Here is a 23,526-nt window from a genome sequence, read left to right as displayed (position 1 = left end):
TGTATCTAAATGCAGGTTTTTGTAATAAAAATCGAGATTACCTCTTTCAAACGCGTATAAATCCTCAGAAAACTGATACTGTAATGATTTTTATTTTTTAAAAAATCGGGTTTTATAAGTAATAGTCTTGTATTTTTCAAAACATTTGGCTTAGTAAGAATGAAAGGAATCTTTGAATAACTTAGTTTTATATTACATTATTTTCGAAAAATATTGAGCCAAATGTAATAAATGAGCTAGCGAATCTTCAGTTAATGGTTAAATTACTCAAAAAGAATCAAATTAGAAATATACAACAAAATAAAGCTTTAAAAAAACTTGAATTCGATTAATTTAAATGCCCAGCACGAATATTTGTGTTATTTATGTTAAAATCATCTATTTCCTTTTTAATCTACCATTCAATATGTAAAGGAAATATTTCTTAATTGTACATTTTTGATCACGGAATAAACATCACTCTAAATTTTGAGATATTTTATACAATAAGTAAACGCAATCACTTAAGTATAACTAACTCAAAAGCAACAATAAGTTTTAAAACAATTGCACTTATTGGAAACCGATCACGCACACATTCTTTTCAATACTAATATTTAACTAAATTAGATATATAATGTCGTGTTCACTAAAAATATAAATGATATTTTTGTTGGACATACTGTACAATATTACAATCTTTTATACAATGTAATGCAATATACAATGTAACAATCTTTGATTTATTAATTTGAGAGATAATCATAATTAAGGATATTAATTCATACCATTACACAATTTAATTAGATAATAATTACTTACTGTGGAGGAAGATAGATTTCGCACTCAAAGCTTGTATAAGAGCTTTACAGATGTTACGACATTAACAAGAAAGATACAGCGATTTATTTTTACGCAAAGAAAAACAAAACAAGAAAAGTTTGAAAAAAGAAAAAGTAGAAGTATCTTTCAAGAGCTAAAAAATTCTGGCCGATCACTTGGCATAGCGGTATGATGTCAGAACAGTTTAACAGCCATAGCAGATAGTGTTGATTCGTCACAATATCCCCGCACGAAAGTGAAGTCATGATTTGATCGAACGAGTAAAAAGAAATCTGATGTCTGCCCATTTCGAATCCTTTACTCTGGGTAAATATGGAACGGGATCAAGATATCATTTAAAAATGGAAGCATGCTTCAGCCACCCTATAGTTATAGTATGTTTTTATCCAAGCATGTCAAAATTAAAAACTTTGTCCATTCTTACCAAGATCCTGTATGGCTCATCATAGGATTGCTAAAGATATCGAAGTACTTGGTATTGTAGGGTAAAAACGTAAATTATTCTTAAAAAATCTTTGTGTTGCATCTAATTTGAAGCTGGAATAAGCTACAAACTGTGGATGTTATTCTTTAGTTGTCAGATGAATTCAGGAATTGCAGGTCTAACATTTGATGTGCGAAAAAATCCTCAAGAAAGACACAAGGTTTCAATTTTTTTATCATAGAGTACTTCAGTGGGGGAAAGGCTCAAATTCTCTTCCAAACTTGCTTAGATACACAGCATAATCAATAGTAGAAATATGGTTCAAATTGTTGAGTAAAAAACTGTAAAATTTAACAACATCCTTCCAACAACAACAACCATCGAACAAATCTATCTACGATGCCATTTGAAGCAGAATGGAAGTTTGTCATTCATATCCAGCATGAACTTAAAAAATCAGATTAGTGGCCGGCACAATTTTAACACGAATTGTGAGCCTTTATCTCTAATTATAATTCCATTACCCCAAGCCTTTCAAGTCAGTTTTCAAAATTGTTTCAGCACATATTTCGGCTTTCAGATCGAACATAGGGAAAACTGACGGATACCTTGAAAATCTATGGATGTATGTTAAGATAATAAGAATAACCATGGCATGGTGATAATGGATTTATATCGAGATTAATTTGACGGAATTTGCACTGAAACAAAAGGAAACTGCTCATCTCTAAACTTGTATTTTGTCCAAATTTTAATTTTTGATAAGCAATGCAATTTTTAGAGAGTTAGATGCATTCTTTCTGCGAGAACGGCTATATAAACGTGTTTTACATTAATTTATGTGCTGACAGTCTTTCTTCCAGGATGAGATAGGCATGAATATTGTCGGAAACAACATTACTAGATTTTTTTAGAACGTAAAGGGGTATAGTAATAGTTGATTCACATTAGTTAACATTGATTCCAATTTAATAGATTTTAGTAAGTTTAATAAGTTTAAGTTCTAATTCTAAACCATTTTTATCAAAGACTTAAGGCTATAATCGAACTCATTTTACCTTAATCATAGTTTCATAATTAAATTAAGTTGGCAACTGAATTTCTACTACACGAAAAAAAGCATCAACTGCTCCATTCGAATCATCTGAAACATACTGAATATAGGTAAAAAACGAGGGCCAAAATTTTAATTGTCTTGTTTGACGAGGAGAGAATGTGTCTACTTTTTGACAAAAAAGAAATTTATTTGGTTTGTGATGACAATAAATTGTGAATTGTCTGTCTAGGAGGAAATATACGAAATGACGAACAGAAAAATAATACATTATCATTTATTCTCGGACATAATTGGTGTAAATTTTTTCAGTTCGATTTAACTAATAAGAATAAGATGCAGGTGGTTGAAGAATGTTTTTCTATATGTTAGTTCAGAAGAACACCAACAGCAAAATATTGTGGATGACTCATGAAATATATTTTCACATCATGTTTTAAATATGCAATCAAATCAGCTTTAGTCACGTTTTAAACGATCGTTTTCACACGCTTCAAATTAATTAAGCGCGTCTGGTGTTTAATGTATTGGGATTTTATCGCATTTCTCATTTTATTACTTTCGACCAAGTTAGAAGGCAGAACTTGCATACACATAGTTTGGGAAGGAAACAATGATGAATGGTACTTACAAAATCAAGACAACGGTTTATTTTATACTCAACATAGCAAAACAAAGAATTAAAGAAACTCAAGTAACCCACTTGTTCTGAAAAAAAATATTAAATTTCAACTGACCAATCGGCACAGCAGTTGCTGAAAATTCGATACAGTCTAGCTGTCTTATTAGGTTGTGGTAAATAACCATAGCATCTACCCCGGAAACCAGAGATGATTTATGCTAGTGATATAAATAAGGAATATATGAAAAATATATTTATGTGAATACAAAAAAAGATTCTGAGCTCCATTGGAATTATATTTTATATGAAGATGCCTTATACTCCCCAAGAATATCCAATACTTCAAAATAATTTCTTTAACGCCGATATAAAATTGACACAAATAATGTTACCTACTCATCTTTTTAAAAAGAGATAAATTTGGAATGAAATATTATCTGAGTATGTATCATTATAGAAAGTAAATACATAAGAGGAATGCTAATTATTTCACTTAATAATGTTTAAGACATGTTTTCAATATTTAAATAATTATTTGATATAGCTATGGTAGATAATCATAGCTATTGTATATATACTAATTTAATAGCGGTATACATTCAATTATTAAATGATGCATTACTAATAGAGAAATACTTCCTTACTTCATAAAAGGACTCAAACCCATACCTTAACACCATTGGGAATATATTTTATACGAAATTTCGCCACATACTCCCAAGAATTTCTTTCTCGTAGGCAGAAAATAGGTTTCCATAAAATATGTTGCCCACCCATCTTTCCAAGAAGAGTATATCTTCCAAAGGGACAATCTATCACCTCTTTCGTGACTCTATTATTCTAACTCAATAAGAGTAACATGTATGAAGTATGAGATATTCATCTCTTCTTGGATTTTGTTGTTTAAATGTAACCGGGATATAGTAAAAAAGTAACTTATGGGGTTTTGCCCAAGCTTTAAATTTCTTCCATACATCTTCTTAAGAAAATACTAAGACTAAGATGAATTGCTTGAGGATTCTATATTATCAAGTCACTTTAACTTGATATGCTGGTTGAAGACTTATCAATTCACGATACTGAATTTAATGTAGAAAGAAAGAAGTGCTGCATATGTCAAAGCGCGGAAAATGTTTTTATTTATTTTTGTTATAAAATTTAGTTACGAAGCTGAATATTTCTTTTGTTAGTCGAATTTTGAAAGAAGAATACGAAATGATATCAACTCAAATTTAAATTTTGCGTGGGGTTATTTTATTATACTGTATCAGAATAAAAAAATAGGTTAATCAAATTTCAAATGACAAATTAGAAAATAGAGACTCTATCCTATTCATATTCTATTTCATATCTGAGTCACAATATAAAACAAGTTAATAAAGAGTTAAATATTGTAAAAAATATAAAATATTTATTTGGAAAATTTCTAACCTATATGCATATCTATGCTTAATTGTTGTATAATTTGTCATTGCTAATAATAAAGAATCTAACAAGAATGTTCACAATACTTGTTTTGAGATTCTAAAAATAAAATATAAGATACTTCATGAATCGTAAATTTCATTTATAAAAACTAAAATCATTTTTAATTGAAAATTATTCCTCAGTTTTCTTGACAATTATAAAATTGTTTTTCATCTAATGCCTTTTGTTAAGAAAGAGATGCAAATTCTCTCTTATTTAAAACTTTTACTGATAAATCACTATTATTATTATTTTATGTTGAAAAGAATTTTATTCTATAAATTATGATGGTCATTGCAAACGTATTTTTTACACATTTACTCAAATTTTCTCTAATTTCTTTCTGATTATAACAGCCTGAAAATAATTATATGCTGCTTTATTACGTATTTATTATTTTAGGATATATTTCGAAATGAAATAGTAATCATTAAAAAAATTCAAATATATTTTTTTCAGATATATTTCAAAATAAAATACTAATCCTTAAAAAAACTTCATTATAAATGTTTAAAAATGAAATTGGAGAAAAATTTCCAGTCTAATGTAGAAAGGATCGGAAGAGATTGAAACCACATCATGTTAAAACATTTTATAGAAAAATCAAAACTACTATATTTCATGCCCCTAAAAATAATATGTCCAGGACTATAAGGATCCTTGCTTCTATATTTCTTACATTTTTCCGCAAGCGTTTTTGAATTTTCCTCTTATTATTAAAAAAAAAATCTACTGTTTTATAATATGCTTTAAGATTTAATTTATACTAAAATCCTAACCTCCAAAAATTTCAAATAAAATATACAGTAATGCAATTAGACAAGAATGAGGTAGTTAAAAGTATTTTTGGGACAGTGATAGTTATTAATTCAAAAACACTTTTACAGATAAATAAAAGATGCATAGATAAAGTTACATTATTAATAAAATAATATGATATTAATTATAATTGATATTAATATTTAATTTATATGTTACATAATATAAATATTTAATAAATATTTATATTATGTCCATTTATATATAATTAATAAATATATATAAATGGAATAATATAAAAAATTCGTAATTCAATTTAAATTTAATAAAAAAAAGGCTAATACGTCACATTTCATTTTCATTTTTATGTTAAAGTGTGTAAAAAAGCAAATAAAAGGAGCAGAAATGCATCCCACTGAAATTTATTTGATAATGTTAAAAGTTTCGCATTTGGTTTACATCCTTTCTTAACATTTTAGAACATTATTATATTTTATAGATATTAAATAAATATTTTTCGTGATATGTTTATTTTTTTTTTCAATCTTTCTTTAGAAAATGGGCAAGTGTTAAAATATATATTTTAAAATACATAAAGCAATAAATAATTACTCACTTTTTACAGATGCATTTAATGTCGAAATTAAAACAGAATTCGCGAATCGCAAATTTAAATATGTTTTCCAACTTCTCATTAAAATATTTTCTTTTCTGAGAGAGGAAAAAAAAATTGAAGACATAATTTGAACTGAAATTTCAAAAAAGAAAATAAATTCAATGCACAAAGAGATTTGTTAGGCTAAAAAAATGAACATACATAATGTATTAAAAAGTATTGGAAGGCAATTAATTACATATGCTTTGCTAATAGGGCTGTTCTATTTTTATCAATAAAAAGCAAACATTTATTTAAATTTGAAGTACATATACATTATCCTGATCTCGTCATTAATTTTGAATAACAATTTTCATTTGAATAGTCAGGGATTTCAAATTAATATTACATGAGCTTACTAGACGGTTACTTTCAAATTTTTATTCATTGAAATGTCAAGAAATCTGAAAATAGAATGCCGATTAAACATCAGCAAGCGATCACTTTATGAATTAAAAAAATAAATGAAGCGAAACAAATGTCATGAAAAAATATTCGATTTCATTATTGAATGAATATAAATCACCCACATATTTGAATAGCCCCATTTGAATAACCATAAAAATAAAAGAATTTTTATCTATGAATAAATTATGGACAATTTTATTTCTTTAAGTTAAATATATAAAAATTGTGAATTATTTTGAAAAAGAGATGTTCTTTTAAAATTTAATGCCTGCTATAGACAGCAAATACTAATTGTTAATGTAAAATATATATTTGCATAGAATAATATTCATTTAATAAAAAAATGTAGGACATTTTTCTTAAACATATATCAGCTTTTATTCTTTTAACAGAAACAAAAGCAACATAATTTTTAATAAATTATTGACGCTATAATGACGACTCATATGGTTACTCGCAATACGTTCTTGTCACTGCACGAAGAGGAAAGCAGCTCCGTTTTTAAAGCATTAAATGATAGGAATCAATGAATTAAAACCTAAATATTGTTTGTAGATAGTTTTTTTTTAAATTTTTGCATAGGCCTTTATTGAAAATGACAACAAAAGGGATGCTATTGGAAAAGTATTAACATTTCTTGAAGTATATATATATATATATATATCAGTAAAATTTTGCAATTATTTTTTTGAATATCGAGAAACTTGAGATGAGATGTTTTGTGTATTTAAATTTCGCTGTATCTGAATGTTATAGACTTTAAATTTGGCAGAAAAGTTTTGGCAGCATTTTTTTATTATTTCATTCATGTTGCATTCTTTTAATTGTTTCTTATTATTTAGATTTAAAGTCTTGCTGTTTGTTGCGTAAAAATTTGGAAAGAGACTTTAGCTCTTAATTCTAATTGATACCATTAGAAAAATACGAAATAAAAAAAACAAATTGAGTCTTCTCATATTCGCGAATTAAAAACAGGAATTGAAAGGTGTTAAAAAATAAAATTAATACCGATGTTTACAAGCTGGGAAATAATAAAAGCATCCTACAGTTTCTAAGTAATTGAAGATTGCGTGATAAAAATGTTTAGTGCTGAAAAGTGATGTGATTAACGTCATAGAGGTAGTAGTAATTGTCATGATCACTCCCGAGACCATTATCATATTATTAGCTGTTTAGTAACATTGACCAGGAAAATGGAGTAAGCACTATAACAGGTCAGAAATGTATTTTTCGTTCATTTTTAAACTAAAAGAAACATGATCAGACTCTATCTAGACATACAAGCACAGTTTAATTTCATATTTCACCCCGAGTTTTTGAGGAACTTCTAAATGAGATATTAAATTAATTAACTGGATGAGAAACGGAATTAAAATATTTTTATCTAAGAATATTCAACTAGAGAAAAATACATGTTATGTATCGTATTTTCTAATCAAACAAGCATTTTGAAAATCAAAAACAGTATTCTTACAGCAGAAACAGTTAAGGAATACCTGTTAAGGAATAACAGTTAAGGATTTCTTTTTTATTTGGGGCTCTAGATTTAATGGGAATTCCATTAATTTAGAATTTTTTCTATTCCTTAAGAAAAAGAGCAAACTTGTTATTTTATTTTCCATTTATTTGTATTTTAATTTTAGGGGTTAAAGTTTTTAGCTTTAATAGTATTTTCACAAAACTGAAAGCAGAGTTTTAATTAAATTTCAAGCCCTCCAATCTTAGAAGGAAAATATTCGGGAGGCAGTTTTTTATATTAATTTCGAAGTGGATCATCATATCGATATGATATTTTTTCTTCTTTAAAGATAGTCTTTTTAAACAAGAACTAAATTTAGCAACTCTGATAAAATACATATTATTTTTAGACAATTATTTTCAACTAATTAGGGCACGTAAGTTATTAGAATATTTTCTCTTGCCTTAACGAAAGGGCTTAATTTATTTCATTTTGGCATGTTCTCCATAAAGAAAAAAAGAACTAGATCAAGTATAAAATAAAAAAAAGAAGAGAATTTAGAACAACTTCTCTTCATTAGACGATTTTCCCTCGTTGCCATCTAATTCAAAAACTTGGATCGCAAATAATTGCTTGCATATTTTTGCACCGTTGCAATTATCTGTCATCCAGCGAAAGATTGTGTCTAAAAAATAAATTCGCTGCGATACAAAAAAATGCATTTTGAAGAGTAGAAAAATAGCATTTTTGGTACATCAATAAAGATTCTACTTTCCATCAAATGAATTAACTTAATTGCCTGTCATCCCGGAAAAAAATAAAATTGCATTGGAAAAGTAGACTACCTCGCATTTTTTTTCGTGCTTAATATTCTTCTATGCTTTCTAGTTGCGTTAAAATTGAAGCAGAAAGAGTGAAATATTACAAACATTGATTTTTCTTTTCTAGTTCTTTTACTTAGCGTCATCAAAACTGAGTAATATTCTACTGCGATAAAAAAAAAAAAAAAATATTGTATTTGTGTTTCAGAAGCTAATGGTGCTATTCGAATGAATCATGGAAGAAGAAATAAATAACACTGTCTGTACAGATTGGGAAAATAACAGCGCATATATTTGTTCAAGATATTCGACACCCTTTTCCTATTTCGAAGTCATTACTAAGTAATGGAAATTTTATCATTCATGCCAGAGGAGGATTCTAAATAATATCTTTCCAGTTTAAAGAGAATCTGTACATTTTTTACAATGTTTAAAGCAATCTTTTTGTAAATAAGGCATAAATAAATGGATTTTTTTTTCATCCGCAATAATATTTCATTTCGTATCATTTGTGCTGGATGCTATTACATATCGCATTATGAAATGAAACAAATTTGAGTAATCTGATTTAATTTTCAGATGGCTTCCCATAAATTTCTTACGCTGATATATTGCAATATGATATCCAATATTTGGTTGTATTTATTTGCATCGCTACTTGTTCTCAATTTCTTTTTTTCCCGTAAAACTGAACAAAAATGACTTATTTTTACTTTATTTATACGTAATTAAATGTATTCAATATAGCTATTTCATGCTTAATAAATTTATATTTATGCAAACTTATATTTATGCAGGCTTTATGTTATTCTTCAAAATATCTATTGATCATAATTAAAATAGTCTATAATTAGCGGGTCTGCTTTGTCTAATAAAAAAAAAGTGTACACATTTATTTATATTAGTACAAGCACGATATTAGACAAAACATTAAAAATATACATATCTTTAATTATACTGTTAATTTTATTGTTCAATGCAATTTTTTCAAATGTCCCCACATTTGAAACAGTTTACGCAATTTTGAGATATTCTTAATGGAAAAGATTAAAGGAATTTTGTACGTTCACATTTGTATAGAAGCAATACATTTTACAAGCCAAATTCATTATTTATATTATATTTAAACCCATTATTGTATATTTTACGTTATATGACTACCCAAACGGGAGTGATCCGAATATATGTATGAGAAAGCAGCGAATAAATTTTAAAAAATAATATTTTGTCTGAAAAGTATAGAAATGGTATGGGATCAAGTTAGGTCACTTTGAAGACGGATCGTTCTCCCTAGAAATGGAATTGAGGTACGGGCCTTCATTTTATGCTATCGAGACGATGGTCATTTTGATCCCGCAGATAACATGGCAGGCTAGGGTTAACTCTGTTGTAATCCTGATATATGCATGTCATTTCAAGGATTGACCATGCTCGTAATACTCTCAGGAAAATACACCAAAGTATCTTTTTGAAATTGAGTTCGGAAATGCAAAAAAAAAAAAAAAAAAAAAGTATTATAGAAAAACAATTCAATTGGTAGAGTAAAAGCATTATAAGTCGTATGAAGAGTGAAAAATACGACAATCGCAGATATGAAGCAGCATCAATCATAATAATCTTTTCATTTACTTAAAGCAACTGTTCAAAGGACAAAAGCGATGCATGTTTCGCAAGTTGTTACCAACTGTGTTATTAAGCCACTGTAAATTTTTATTCGGTGCAGTATGAATTATACATTTGTCTGGTGGTACATTTCTTTATTTCATTTAATAGAAAGTGCTAGATAGTCCTCCACAATACATTTCACTTTTTTATTTCATTTCAAAGTTCCTATTTTAGTAATGCCTTGTTTTTACATATTTAATCTAACTTTAAAGTTGTTAAACTACTTTTTACTACACTATATATTTAATATACAGTGTGCTTTATTTTAAATTGCCGGTACTGAGAGACCTCTGTAGCTGGAGCTATCAGCCGCAAAGTCACCAAATTTTGTACGAAAAGTTGCCGATGGGGGAATGTGGCTTTTTTTATCTAAATTTTAAGTTTAACTACACGATAAAATTTTAAAAAATTGCAGTAAACAGACAAAGGAAAAACAAAGAATTAATTTTCCCCAAATATGCTTTATTGGAAAAAATAAATTCTGTAAAGATTATAAATAAAAAATAGAGAGATTTTATTATTTCTTCTTTTGTTTTTATTCAGTAGAATTGTTTTCCCGGGAAGACATCGGTTAATTTCAATATGACCTCCAGTTTCTTGGACTAGACATTGCGTTCTGTACACCGTACTCTCTACAGCTGAATACAACATTTCAGGAGGCATATTCATAACTGGCCGTGCTATGTTTTCATTTAAAATTCATAAGTTCGAGATTCCACCAAGATAAACCTTTGATTTTAAATAACCCCACAGAAAAAAAGTAACATGAGGTCACATCTGGGGAGGGAGGTTACACGAAAACACGACTAGTGACTCTTTCTTCTGTAAAGTGATGGCGCAACAGTTGCAGTACGGATGTACCATATGTGGTGCTGCTCCATCCTACATGAAGACAATTTTATCTAAGCATTGCCTTTGCTGAAGTTGTGGGATAAAAAAACTACTCAACATATCATGATATATTTGAGCATTTGCATAACAAGTCTGCTGTCCTGCTTGGGTAATAGTCTCAAAAAGTATGGTCCGATGATAAAATCTGCTGTAAAACCACACCAAACATTTATTTTTTGAAATGCATGGGGTTGTTTAGATGTCTAAATTCTAGAATTCTGAGTGTTAATAGTCTCATTCAAATAAAAATGGGCCTTATAACTCCAGTGAATTGTCCAAGGCCAAGCCTTGTCGACCTTCATCCTGGCAAGAAATGTCAAAACAAAAGTTAATCGAAGATCATATTCTGTAGTTTTTAATTCGTGCAAAAGGCTAATTTTATATGGATAAAAGTGAAGAATTTTTCTTAAGACTTTCCATACTATTGAAGCACTAACATCTAGTTGTCAAACAACTCCACGTGTGCTGCTATTACCAGCAGTGCTCGTTTGATTCCTTTCAACGATTGCTGTCCTCTACCAGGGCGAGTTGCGAGAGAACATGTTTTTTTTTTTTTTTTCTTCTTCAATTTTTTTAATTATTGCTTTCACTGAATTCATTGATAGAGGTCCTTTACGTAAATTGTTTCGACTTCTAAATTCGCAAAGAGCGGCCGCTGTATTGGATTAATTAAGATAAAAGAGCTTCACAAGTAATACACGCTGTGCTAAAATGAGACGCATTTTACAAATCAACTGATACTTGAATGCATAGGTGTAGAACGTCTTTCCATGAACTGGGCGTCTAGATTTCGAGTCTTGGTTCAGACATGGTTTTCTTTACCTTGTGTTCTATCTGTGAGGTGTGTGAAAGAGCTTTCCTGTACAAAGGAGTATACAAAAGAATGTGTGAGTGACATCATTACATGAGCTAGAAGTCAGACTTCTGCCCTTAGGAGTCAGGGGTCTTTACCCTTAAAAGCTACTGCACCCCTCTTTCCGTTGTAACGCGGACACATCATCATCACATGTTATAATTCTTGTTACCAGATATGTTGCTACCCTTCTTGCTGTTTTTCTTCTTTATCTATACATTCGCATTATAGTATTTACAGGGTAATTTAAAATGTTTGAAATAAGTTTGAAGTTTTACGGTTTTGAGAATACAGATTTTGAATATTTGTAACCTAAAAATAGTTTTTCTGTATATACTAAAAATACTTTTATGTATTTACGTATACAAGGAAGTTAAAACATATAAACTTTATAGAAAAAAAAATCGAAATTGAATACTTGCTAATGAGTGATTGAGACGAGAATTGTCTCTTCCAATTCGTATCTATTAAATTGCCGAAATTATCATAATTTAAGGTAGGTAACTACGTTGTAAAGTCAATATTTTGTGAAATTATTATTTGTTTATTTAATATCATTAATCTTTGAACAGTGTTTTTAAAAAACCATTAGAATTTAAATCTGTTTTTGTGGGAAGTTACTCTGATTTTTATATTTGTATTTATATGCCTTTTCATTCCATTTTGCATCTTTAGATACTATTTTTTTTCAAATTCTAATCTTTGATAAAACTTTCAGATGAAAGACCTTATAAATTAAATTCTAATGTATATATATTTTTTTCAATTTGGGTATAATAATTTCTCACTCTGTTCTTCAGCTCCTGACCTAGAGTAATACGCAATCTATTTATTTAGAAATATTTTATAGTGCTTTTAATACTTAACAATATAAAAAAAATCGAAAATTGTGTTTTATTTATCGGTTGAATCCCAATATTTTTTTTAAAAAAAGGAATTAAATACAGATTATATTTTAGTATAGGAACTAGATAATATATTTGTTATGCCATCATCAAAATGTTAAGCAAATCATTTGATATACATTTAATTACATTTAATATTTAATTAAAAAAGAAGATTTTGGCTTTATACCTCTTTTGAGCCAAAAAAAGCTCCTTTTTCCAATTTTTAAAAAACTACACTTAACTGGTGTATTTTGTTCTCAAGGATGTTTTTTTAATCGTTTGTATGCAAATACTCAAAAATAGAATTAGTTTCGGACTTTTTTCAAAAATTAACCCCGAATGCAGTCACATTCCCTAAAAATAAGGTTTAGTGTTTAATAACTTAGTAGCTATAAGATTTCAAAGTGTATATGTTTCAGCAAAGAAAATAAGAGAAACGCACTGAATATTTTACCATTCATTGATCAAAAGATATAGATATAAAAACCTACCTATAACTTTCAAAGTGATGACAGTATTCACAGTTCTAGCTTTCCGGAAATCCACCCTGCATCTGTATTCTCCGGCATCTTCTTCCTGCACCGGATCTAGCTGCAGGAATGCTGGACGATTGATCATGTTGAAATAAGCCCTGTTTTCCAGATGAGCACTGGCAGATTGTCGGGCCTGTTCCACAGTTCCTCTTCGAGCATCCAGCGTGTAAATGGGCGCTGGATCCTCACCTTTATACCATAGAATGAGCACTACGGAATCGTCTGCGGAGGGTGGAGATATGTCGCATGGCAAGGCAACCTTCCCTCGAACCACTGCGGTGTATAAAATGGTGGCTGTGGAAGAAAAGAAACGAGAAATTAGCTGGTAAATAAACTTATGATTTGATATATTCTTAGTGAAGGATGAATTTATATATTTGCATGTTTCTCTACATGGAAGGTATATAATTTTAACAAAAAAGACTCATTTAAAGCGTTGACAAATACATGATAAAAAAATTATATACATATATGTGTGTGTGTGTGTGTGTGTGTGTGTGTGTGTGTGTGTGCGTGTGTGTGTGTGCGTGCGTGCGTGCATGCGTGAGTGAGTGTGTGTGTCTGTCTGTCTGTGTCTGTGTTTAAAGAAAATGATAATTGTCAATCCTTAATAAATCTGTAATTAATTTTATATAAATGCTGTAATATTTCATGAATTAGAATGTCCTTTTTTAAATTAATGACCTATTTAAAGAAGTCACCTGCAGCCACTGACAGTATATGTCATTCTGAAGCAGTATTTAAGCTTTAAACCAGTAAACCCTTTAGTATATGATAAATTGCCTACGATTCACTGGAAATTTTAAAGTAAATTGCTTAAAGTTGAATAATGCCATAGATATAATTCAAAGCAATATTATCCTAATGATTTTTTAAATCAGGAACGGTAATCAATCAGAAATGAAGAACATTTTGTATATGATATATTTGTATATGATATATTTGTATATGATATATTTGTATATGATATACAGATGTATATGAATATATTTATATTTCATTATCTAAACACCTAATTTCGTGTTGATTTAGATAAAAGAACTATTTATAATAGAAGGTTATACAGGTTTCCTTTACAGATTTCGAACTAGTTGTATGGAAATAAAACTTTCAACTCAATGAGGATTTATAGAGGATTTCTTTTTTAATAATAACTTATTTAGAAAGAATTAGAAACACAGTTCTGCAAATCTGAGGATATTTTGAATGTTTTTAGTTAGGAGGGTAATTATAAATTTCTTCTAATGAATTCATGGAACAAAATAAATTTGAATTCTTTTTACTATCTTTTTCACCTTCAAAACTTTAGTGGCTTTCTACACATGTTATTGTACAGCAATGTGATGTTATGGAAGTAACTCTGAGAATAAAAATTTATTTCAAATTTAGTTGTTTATATAATAGAAGATATGAACAAATAAAGTTGTATTGTTTTTAATTAAAAAAATTCTGCATGTCAATATTTATTCAATATATATATATATATATATATATATATAGTTCTCATATTTGTTTTATTATAGAAGGAAAGATAAATTTAGAAGTTGATACTACTCATGACATGGATTTAATTTGAAACATCTAGATTTACTAAATTTTCAAAAATGGTGGAAGAAATCAGTTGCTACCATACAATCAACGCTTATTTTAGAAGACCTTATAATAAAATATTTTTCTTTCAAATCTAAATTATTAGTTTTAACAAGCGATGTTTAGGCAACAAATGCTTCAAAAGATGCTCTAGTTTTCTTTTCGTGCATTTGAAGAATATTGGCATTTAAGAATATTTTTAATGATAAGAAACAATAAATTTGAAAAAAAGCAATAAAAACAGAAAAACTAAGTAAGGATGGTAAAATAATTTTAATACAACAAGATCAAATTTATTTTCATCATATTCATTTAGTGAAATTATTTCTATACATATTATGCCACACAGATATTAATCAACCGAAGTGAGAAAACTTTAGAGAGATTGTGTACTTATTTTATGCCAAATTTAGACAAAAAAGAAAGAGAAAATTGTAATTTTATGCCAATTTATGCGATATTCACATTTCAATTACTTATATAAGTAGAAAAACGGTGAATTAGCTTTGTGACAATTTTGTTTGGAGATTTATGACGGAAATAAACGCAGAGTAAATGAGAAATTACATTTTCTGATAGAAACGATATTCGCATTTTAGATGCTTAAATAGATATATATAATTTAAATATTTTTTTTTTATTTTTATTTTAAAGTCTATGAAAGAAACTACCATTTATTTATGCATACATTGTGAATAAAATATTTCAAAAATTTGAATATTTTTATAAATATTTGAGCAAATTTTTGTTTGATAAAAATTTCGAATATTTTAATGCTACTTATTTTATTTTCGTTCGTGATTCGTAACATAAATGGAAATATTTATAAAACAGTATTTGCTTTAAATAATATGATGAAAACATATTTTAGCAATGGATAAAATATCAAAAAATAAAGTTAGCATCATTTATTTAAAGATAGATAGTATACTCTTTTTTTCTATCTTATTTAAAATTGCATTGAAAACTAGATTGGTTAGCGATACTGGTATTATAAAGTAATTTTCATGTTATTTGCAAACGTTTCTTCATAATTATCCTTACAGTAGAATACTACATACATTTTATATATCCACGTGTAAGAAAATTTTCCATTTTAAATGCAGTCAGAAATAGTGTCACTTATATAAATTCTTCACTAATGATGACATTCTTTTCTAAAAAAAAGAACCTCGGAATAGAAAAAGAATTGAGAATGGATCATTACTTGTTACAATATCAAAAGAAAGTGGAAAGCAAGTGATGAGGAATTGCTGCTCTGATGAAATGGTGAATGAAGAAAGGATAGAAAGATCTTTGAATTCTATTTTTTTTTCTTCCATTTAACTGTCAATAGTGTTTAATGAACTATTTATGTTACACTTGTCTTTACTGGTTCGCTTATTAGTTTTATATTCATAGAAAATAATACAAAAATACCACAATCTGAAAGGAAGTTTTATATTTTTGTTCTTTTAAAGAATTTAATAAGGCAATTAAATTTTAAATTTTCAAGCAGACTGGATAAATTATGTCTTCTTGAGCATAAATTGGTACAAATTATCGTAAAGAAACTTACAATAAATACAATTTTATAAATTTTTTTGCGAGTAAAGTATATAATTAATAATAATTACTTTTAAATTCTTTGCATCAAGTAATTATATATTTTTTCAACTTTCTTTGTATAATAATATACTTTTTGGACTATATCTCATTTTCGTAACTGCATATTGCTGCCTATATGGTATGCATTATTTCAAGTAAAACTTAAATATTCAAAATTTATAACTTTAAATGAAATTAGAAAGTCATTTTGAAGATTATTCTTTCATGCATAGTAAAATGACAAGATTTGTAGTCTAAAAAATTCCAATCCAATTTAATTTGTTCATTCGAAAATATTTAGATTTTTAAATTTATTTTTTATGGTGTTTAAAATAATTTTTTCAAAGAATGCAACTCCTTTAATGAGGTATTATTTAGAAAACAAGTTTACAAAACAAAATACTTAGTTATCTAAAAAAAAAATTCTTAAAAAATTATTTTTTAGTAATAATTAAAATATGTATTTAATAAATTTCCTAAAAATAAGCATTAAATATACAAAGCTCTAAAATATTGATTATTTTATTTTTCTTCAATTTTATAGTTTGACATAACTTATCATTATGATACTACGGTTTCGGAAAATCCTTTATTCTTCAATTTCAGAATCAGGTGACACTATTTTTAGGGAATAAACTTTTAAGTAAATTAATAAGCGTATTAAATAAATCCCTAATTAATTCCTTAATTTGATTATTTTTTTGTAAAATATTATAAAAATCTATTGTTGTGGGGAAACTGTTTGCGGAAAATTTGTTAAAAATCAATTACAAAATTTTATTTTTAAATTATAAAAAAAATCAAGTTATAAAATGTACTAAAAAACTTTAAAAGTTGAAATATTTTTCAAATGAATAAAATAATCAATTAATTGAATAAAATAAATCAACAAATAAAATGATCAAAAGTTTTCAAAAGAGCTAAGTGATAATCTGTAAATTCATAAATTTTGAAATATGTATTAAATCTATAACTTGAAATGAAAAAAATCTTCGATACATTTCTCTTAAAAAATATAATGCTTGTTAATCACAGCATTTAAGCAGATAATTAACATGCATTTTAATAATGAGAAATATTAAATGATTTATATAATTTTGTCACAAAAATTTACAGTTTCTTAAATGACTGGTACTTTCTATAAATATGCGAAGTATTTAAAAATATAATTCACATTTTAAGCTTCAAATAATTTTTCAAGTTGTAATAGAGAAAGAAGTACAAAATTTTAGTAGTTTAAGATAAGATATGATTTATTTAAACAATATTTGTCACAACTATACGGAAATTTAAATTGTAGACATTCTGTCATTTGTATAAGGAATCACTTCTTTGTTTTCCCTTCCTTTTATCGACTTTGCCATGTATGCTTTGATGTAATTTCTTTCTTCAGAATGCATTACGATGGTTAAAATGTGTTTTTGAAAATTTACTTTGACAGTCATTAATAATAAATATCATCTGTTACTTTATTCCTATTTGACACTAATATGTATTCGATAAAGCTCAGTAAACACTTCAATAATTTCATTAATCAACAATTTTTTTTTAATTGAGAAAAAATATTTGCATTATAAATTGAATATTAGAATTGAGAGGGTTAATGTAATTGATTAAACTAAAGAGATAAGAAATCATATACATCGACATAATTGAAAAGAATTAAAGAGATTTCCTAAATTCCATATCCAAATGCCGCTGTAACAGACATTAAATTAACCTCTGGAATAAAATTTTATTCTATTTTGAAAGTAATATTGCTTTTCACATGAAAATCTTCATTGAATTTTGTGGAAGCAAAAATTAATTCAGAAATCAAAATAGAATTACCAATTTTATGTAAACCAATTCTGAGCAGAGAAATTGATCTTGCATTTATACATGTGCTGAAATTTGTTTAAAAATATAACATAAAAGACTAATAACAACTAAAATTTCATTAGTAGGCATTCCTTTTTTAACTTTTAGAATTTTGGTTTAATCTTCCCAACTGCAACGCTTTTGTAGAATTCTGATCAGTAAATGAAAAATATATTTTTCCCAAAATGATTTTTATTTCCGTTATATTTTTGAAATTTTGTTCCAAAATAAATAATTCATTAAATTCTCTTCAATATGTTAGGTCTACGAAAACCATTTATTTAGTTTTTCTGAAATGAATAAATATTTCTCATTCATCTTGTATAATTAATTTTAAGAAATTGATATTTTTAATAATAAAATATTTTAATATTAAATATAATTTTTTCATGTTATTAAAAATTTATATGAAGAAATACATTTAATTTTCAGAAATTGAAAATTTTTGATGCTAGGTATTCATTTTTATGTTTCAATTCAAACGATAATTTGAAAAAGGAAGTATTAAACATATTTATTCCAAATAAACATAAATATATTTACGATTCTCTAACTTTATTATTAGGACATTATCTCTTCCTTATATGATAAATAAACAAACTGAAAGTAATTTTTGAAAAACTTAAAAAAATTCTAAAGTAACGTTTCTGAATTCCAGAAAATGTGAAATTACTTAAAAATTTTAAAACTAAGTATCTTAAAGATTGTTTCAACGAAGAAAAATTGCAAATTAAATTCAAGGTAAAATATATTTGAATTTATTATATTCTGCTTTTAATTCAAGAACCCAATTAAAATATTTTGGTTTTTAAAAGCTAAATTAAACATAATTGTCATGATTATTTTACTTGGAACATAATTTTACTTATTTGGAAATAATTTATACAGCTATAATCCGTTTTATTCTAGAATTTTATTATCGACTTTTCAATAATATTTATTTTAACCAAAAGCGATGATAAGAGTGATTTTCACACTTTAAATTAAGTGAAAAATTATTTGAAAATGTGATGGCGGTATTTTTTTCTTATCTGCTAAAATTAGAAATTTTATAATCATAAAGTACTTAAATATTTTTAAGAATATTTTATGATATATAATTTACAATTGTTTGATAAACATTTGAAACTCGTGATGAAGCAGAATCTCGAAGTGGTTATAGTACAAGTAACGCTCCTAGATATAATTATGAAATGAATATAGTTAATTAATTTGTTATTTATATAATTTTTGTACAATTTTTGTTGTTATTAATGCCTGCAACAAAACTTTCAAGATCAAAAAACAGCTTTTGTTAACGAAACCAAACTGGTGGACAGAAAAATTGGAAATTCATAAAAAGAAAGTAAGAGCACTAAGAAAGAGAGCACAGAGGGCACCAGAAATTGAAAAGCAGTGGAGATACCAGATCTTCAAGAAAGAAAAAACAGAGTACAAAAAACATATTAAAAAAGCAAAAAACACGGGCTGGAGAAATTTCTGCAGTTCAGCCTCCAACCCATATGGAAAGCATTACAAAGCCGCCTTCCGGAAATCTGTTTTCCCATCTCAAATTCCATACCTGATGAACAGTGACCCAAAAGGAAGTCTGAAGGAAGCAGCGCAAACCATCTTGGACCAGATTTTCCCATCTCCTGCTATTTCAACTAACTATAATTTAAACACTTCAACGCAGCCACTTGACCCTCCATTTTCCCTTCAAGAAATTTCAATGATTATAGACAACCTTCCGTCAGGTAAAGCTCCCGGTATTGATGGAATTGACAACCTCCTTCTTAAAATTATACACAAGCGCTTTCATAATATCTTCCCAACTCTCTTTAATAAGTGCCTAGAATTAAGTTGCTTCCCAGATTCCTTGAAAATAGGAAATATTATTTTATTCCAAAAACAAGGAAAAGATCAGAGACTGGCATCTTCATATCGACCCATTTCTCTCCTGCCAACAATCGGGAAGGTGCTAGAGAAATTAATGACCCAAAGGTTAACTTATCATCTTGAGACCACTAATAGCCTCAGCGAGCGTCAACATGGGTTTAGGGAAGGTAAATCTGTAGACACAGCCATCCATGAGCTGATAAACAAAATTCAAGCTGCAAGAAGAGAGGGCAAGCATGTCTTAGTGCTCTCTATTGATATAAAAGGAGCCTTTGACAACTTGCAACACAAAGATATTCTCAAAAGTCTGGATGAAAGTCCCTGTCCTTTAAACATCAATCGCCTCTTTCACAGTCTTCTCCAAAACAGGAAAGTGACCCTAATGACTCCAGAAGGTAGGGCCATGAAAGATCAGAAACAAGGCTGCCCTCAAGGATCATGCAGTGGTCCCGCTCTCTGGAATCTCGTAGCCAACGAAATTCTCAAGCAGGTCTGGCCAGAAAATGTACACATCCAAGCCTTTGCAGATGATTTTGTACTGGTTATCGAAGCGGACACAAAAAATAGCCTGGAAAGAGAAACTGAACTTGCAATAACCAAATTTAATTCCTGGTGCTCAAATAATAAACTTTCCATCTCCACGGAAAAAACAACCCATATTTTATTCAGCAAAATGGCGAGAGGCCCCAGAATCATGTGGAATGGAGACATCATTAAGAGAAATAAATCTATTAAATATCTAGGAGTCCACATTGATGACCAATTAAACTGGCTAGAACACATAGAAAAACAAGGAGAAAAGGCCATTAAAATGCACCAAAACCTCAAAAGAATCGCTGGAAGCACATGGGGAATCTCTCAGAAACACAAAAGAGTTCTTTACAAGACAGTAGTTGAGAGAATGCTCGCCCATGGTTCATCAGCGTGGTGTCTAAACCCAACATATAGAATGAAGAGGAAGCTCTCCACCATTCAGAGACCATTTCTTCTCTATATTTCAGGTGCTTACCGCACAACTCCAACAGCAGCGCTACAAACCATTCTCGGCATTCCACCCCTGCACCTGCAATTACAGTTTGAAGCCAGACTAACGACAATATATCGCCTAAGAATCCCTCTTCCTTATAATATAACAGAGATACAACCAGAAGATCTAGAGAAGAAAGCAACTGGTTGGTCTACTCACCCTTCACAGCATCTCAATCCCAACCAAATTTCATTGGAAGATGAAGGAATAAATTTATCTCAAATAAATAATATCAATATCTTCACAGATGGCTCAAAAACAGAACATGGAGTTGGAGCTGCGTTTTGTGTTCTGTTCAATGATTCCTGGTCCTACCACTGGTCTGCCAAATTGAATGACAATAATACCGTTTTCCAAGCTGAACTCACTGCACTTCATGAAGCAGTAAAATATACATCTCAGTTTTCAAACAACAATACTTTTAAAATACATGTTGACAATAGAGCTAGTATCATGGCATCTTCAAATCCAAAGAGCACAAACCAAAAAGCAAGAGACATTTTTGGTGTCCTGCTTTCAAATCCAACAATAAAAATTTCATGGGTTAAAGCACACGCGGGCAATATAGGCAACGAAAAAGCAGATCAACTGGCAAAGGACGCAACGCAAAATGGGCAATTCTACATGCAAACAAAGATACCAAAACCACATATAAAAGCCCTCCTCCGGAAAGACATGCTTGAGGAATGGCAAGAATATTGGAGCAATGGTGTCACAGGCAGAAAAATTTTTAATATCTTACCTTCAGTCAACCTTAATCCCACTAACTGGAACAGAGAGGAAATTATTTTCTTCTCAGAACACGGCCCTTTTCCTGCCTACCTCAAAAGGTTCAACCTGTCTGAGAGTGACCAGTGCAGTTGTGGTGGGATAGGCACCGCACTTCATTATGCTACGGAATGCATCCTTACAATCTCCTGGCATATGAAAAAACCATCACCAAGCCATGAACAGGAATGGCTGAAAAGAGTCGCCAACAACTTCCTTTCCAGACAAAAAATCCACAGTGTAATTAAATTTATAAGTGGAAATAGAGACCTATTCTCGCCTCCATAGCACTCAACATCAAGTCTCATACCAAAAAAGACTAAGGGAAAAAACAAGCACTGCAGTCTCCTGTCACACATTTCAATCAAACAGAGATTGTCTTCATTCCCATTTCTCAAATCATTTTCCATCTGATTTTTTTTAACTGCATCCTGATCTACTATAACATAAAAAATGTGAACACAGATTATATGTATATTTTTACAAATTTTATCTCTCAATCTGCATTATATTTCTAAGCTAATTACTACAAATTATATTTCTAAGTTGAAAAATTATGTAAACGGTCTCATCATAATATAATTTCTTATATAATTGTAAATTTTGTAAATAGTTATTTTTCTTTCGTTTTCCTACTGTAAATATTTTGTTAATTAAATAAAATTCCCGTAACATGCCTACCAAACCGTTCAGTGACCAGAATGGTCACGGATACGGGGGTATGAGACGGCGTTCTGTTCTGTTTGTTCATTGACTTCGTTTGTTCAATCTACATGAAATAAAGATGTTACTAAAGATAGTTTCAAAAAGATTATAATAAATATTTATTTCATTTTAAATACATAGGATGTAAAACCTGCTAAAAATTGTTATTTGCAGAAAATCCAAGTGCTGTTAAAAAGTTTTTAATTATAATAATCATTGATTTCTTGTCAATTATATTTTAAAAAAATATCTTTAGAGACCCTAAAATTATTAATATCTGGAAAATGATAAGATTCATTTTGCCAAAAGTACACAACAGTTCATAATTTAGAATCTGGCTAATTAATACGAATATTTGTAAATTCATATCAAGAGTGTTTTCTGTATTATAATTTTGTTTGTATTTTTTCAAAAAACATTTTTTTTCAGAAACTACTAGAAAAAAGCTTTCCTATTTGGTATGCAAAAGCCAAACATTCAATCTCACCGATGTACCTGTATATATTAACATTTAAAGCAGAGAAAGTTTCAACCTCATAAATATTTATAAAGATGCATTAATGACGTTGATTTCGCAGAAAAGTATTGAGATTTTTTTACTTAAAACATGGCATAATATTGTATTTTAATGCTGCTTTAATTCAAATCTCTCTAAATTTCAAAATAATGAGAGGAAGTTTCTTAGGCAGATACCCAAATTATTAAAATACTTGCATAAGAATGTTGCGAATGTTTGTTTACCCATGGTACCTCCACCAATGAAAATATTAGGTAATTTATCATTATTCATT

General features: G+C 28.4%; 1 protein-coding gene across 4 annotated transcripts in view; it reads right to left on the bottom strand.

The window, feature by feature from the left end:
* The window catches only part of LOC129981225 (neural cell adhesion molecule 2-like), a 1,216,049-nt gene that overhangs the window by 136,966 nt on the left and 1,055,557 nt on the right, over nucleotides 1-23,526 (bottom strand). For all 4 annotated transcript variants that reach the window (XM_056091976.1, XM_056091978.1, XM_056091979.1 and 1 more), the window contains one exon: nucleotides 13,279-13,614. In XM_056091976.1, the coding sequence (XP_055947951.1) occupies nucleotides 13,279-13,614 (336 nt within the window). The remainder of the gene's footprint in view (nucleotides 1-13,278; nucleotides 13,615-23,526) is intronic.

Source organism: Argiope bruennichi, chromosome 8, assembly GCF_947563725.1.
Source record: "Argiope bruennichi chromosome 8, qqArgBrue1.1, whole genome shotgun sequence".
Lineage (NCBI taxonomy): Eukaryota > Metazoa > Arthropoda > Arachnida > Araneae > Araneidae > Argiope > Argiope bruennichi.
Note: the sequence above shows the minus strand (reverse complement) of the source record. Positions and strands in the feature narration are given on the sequence as shown.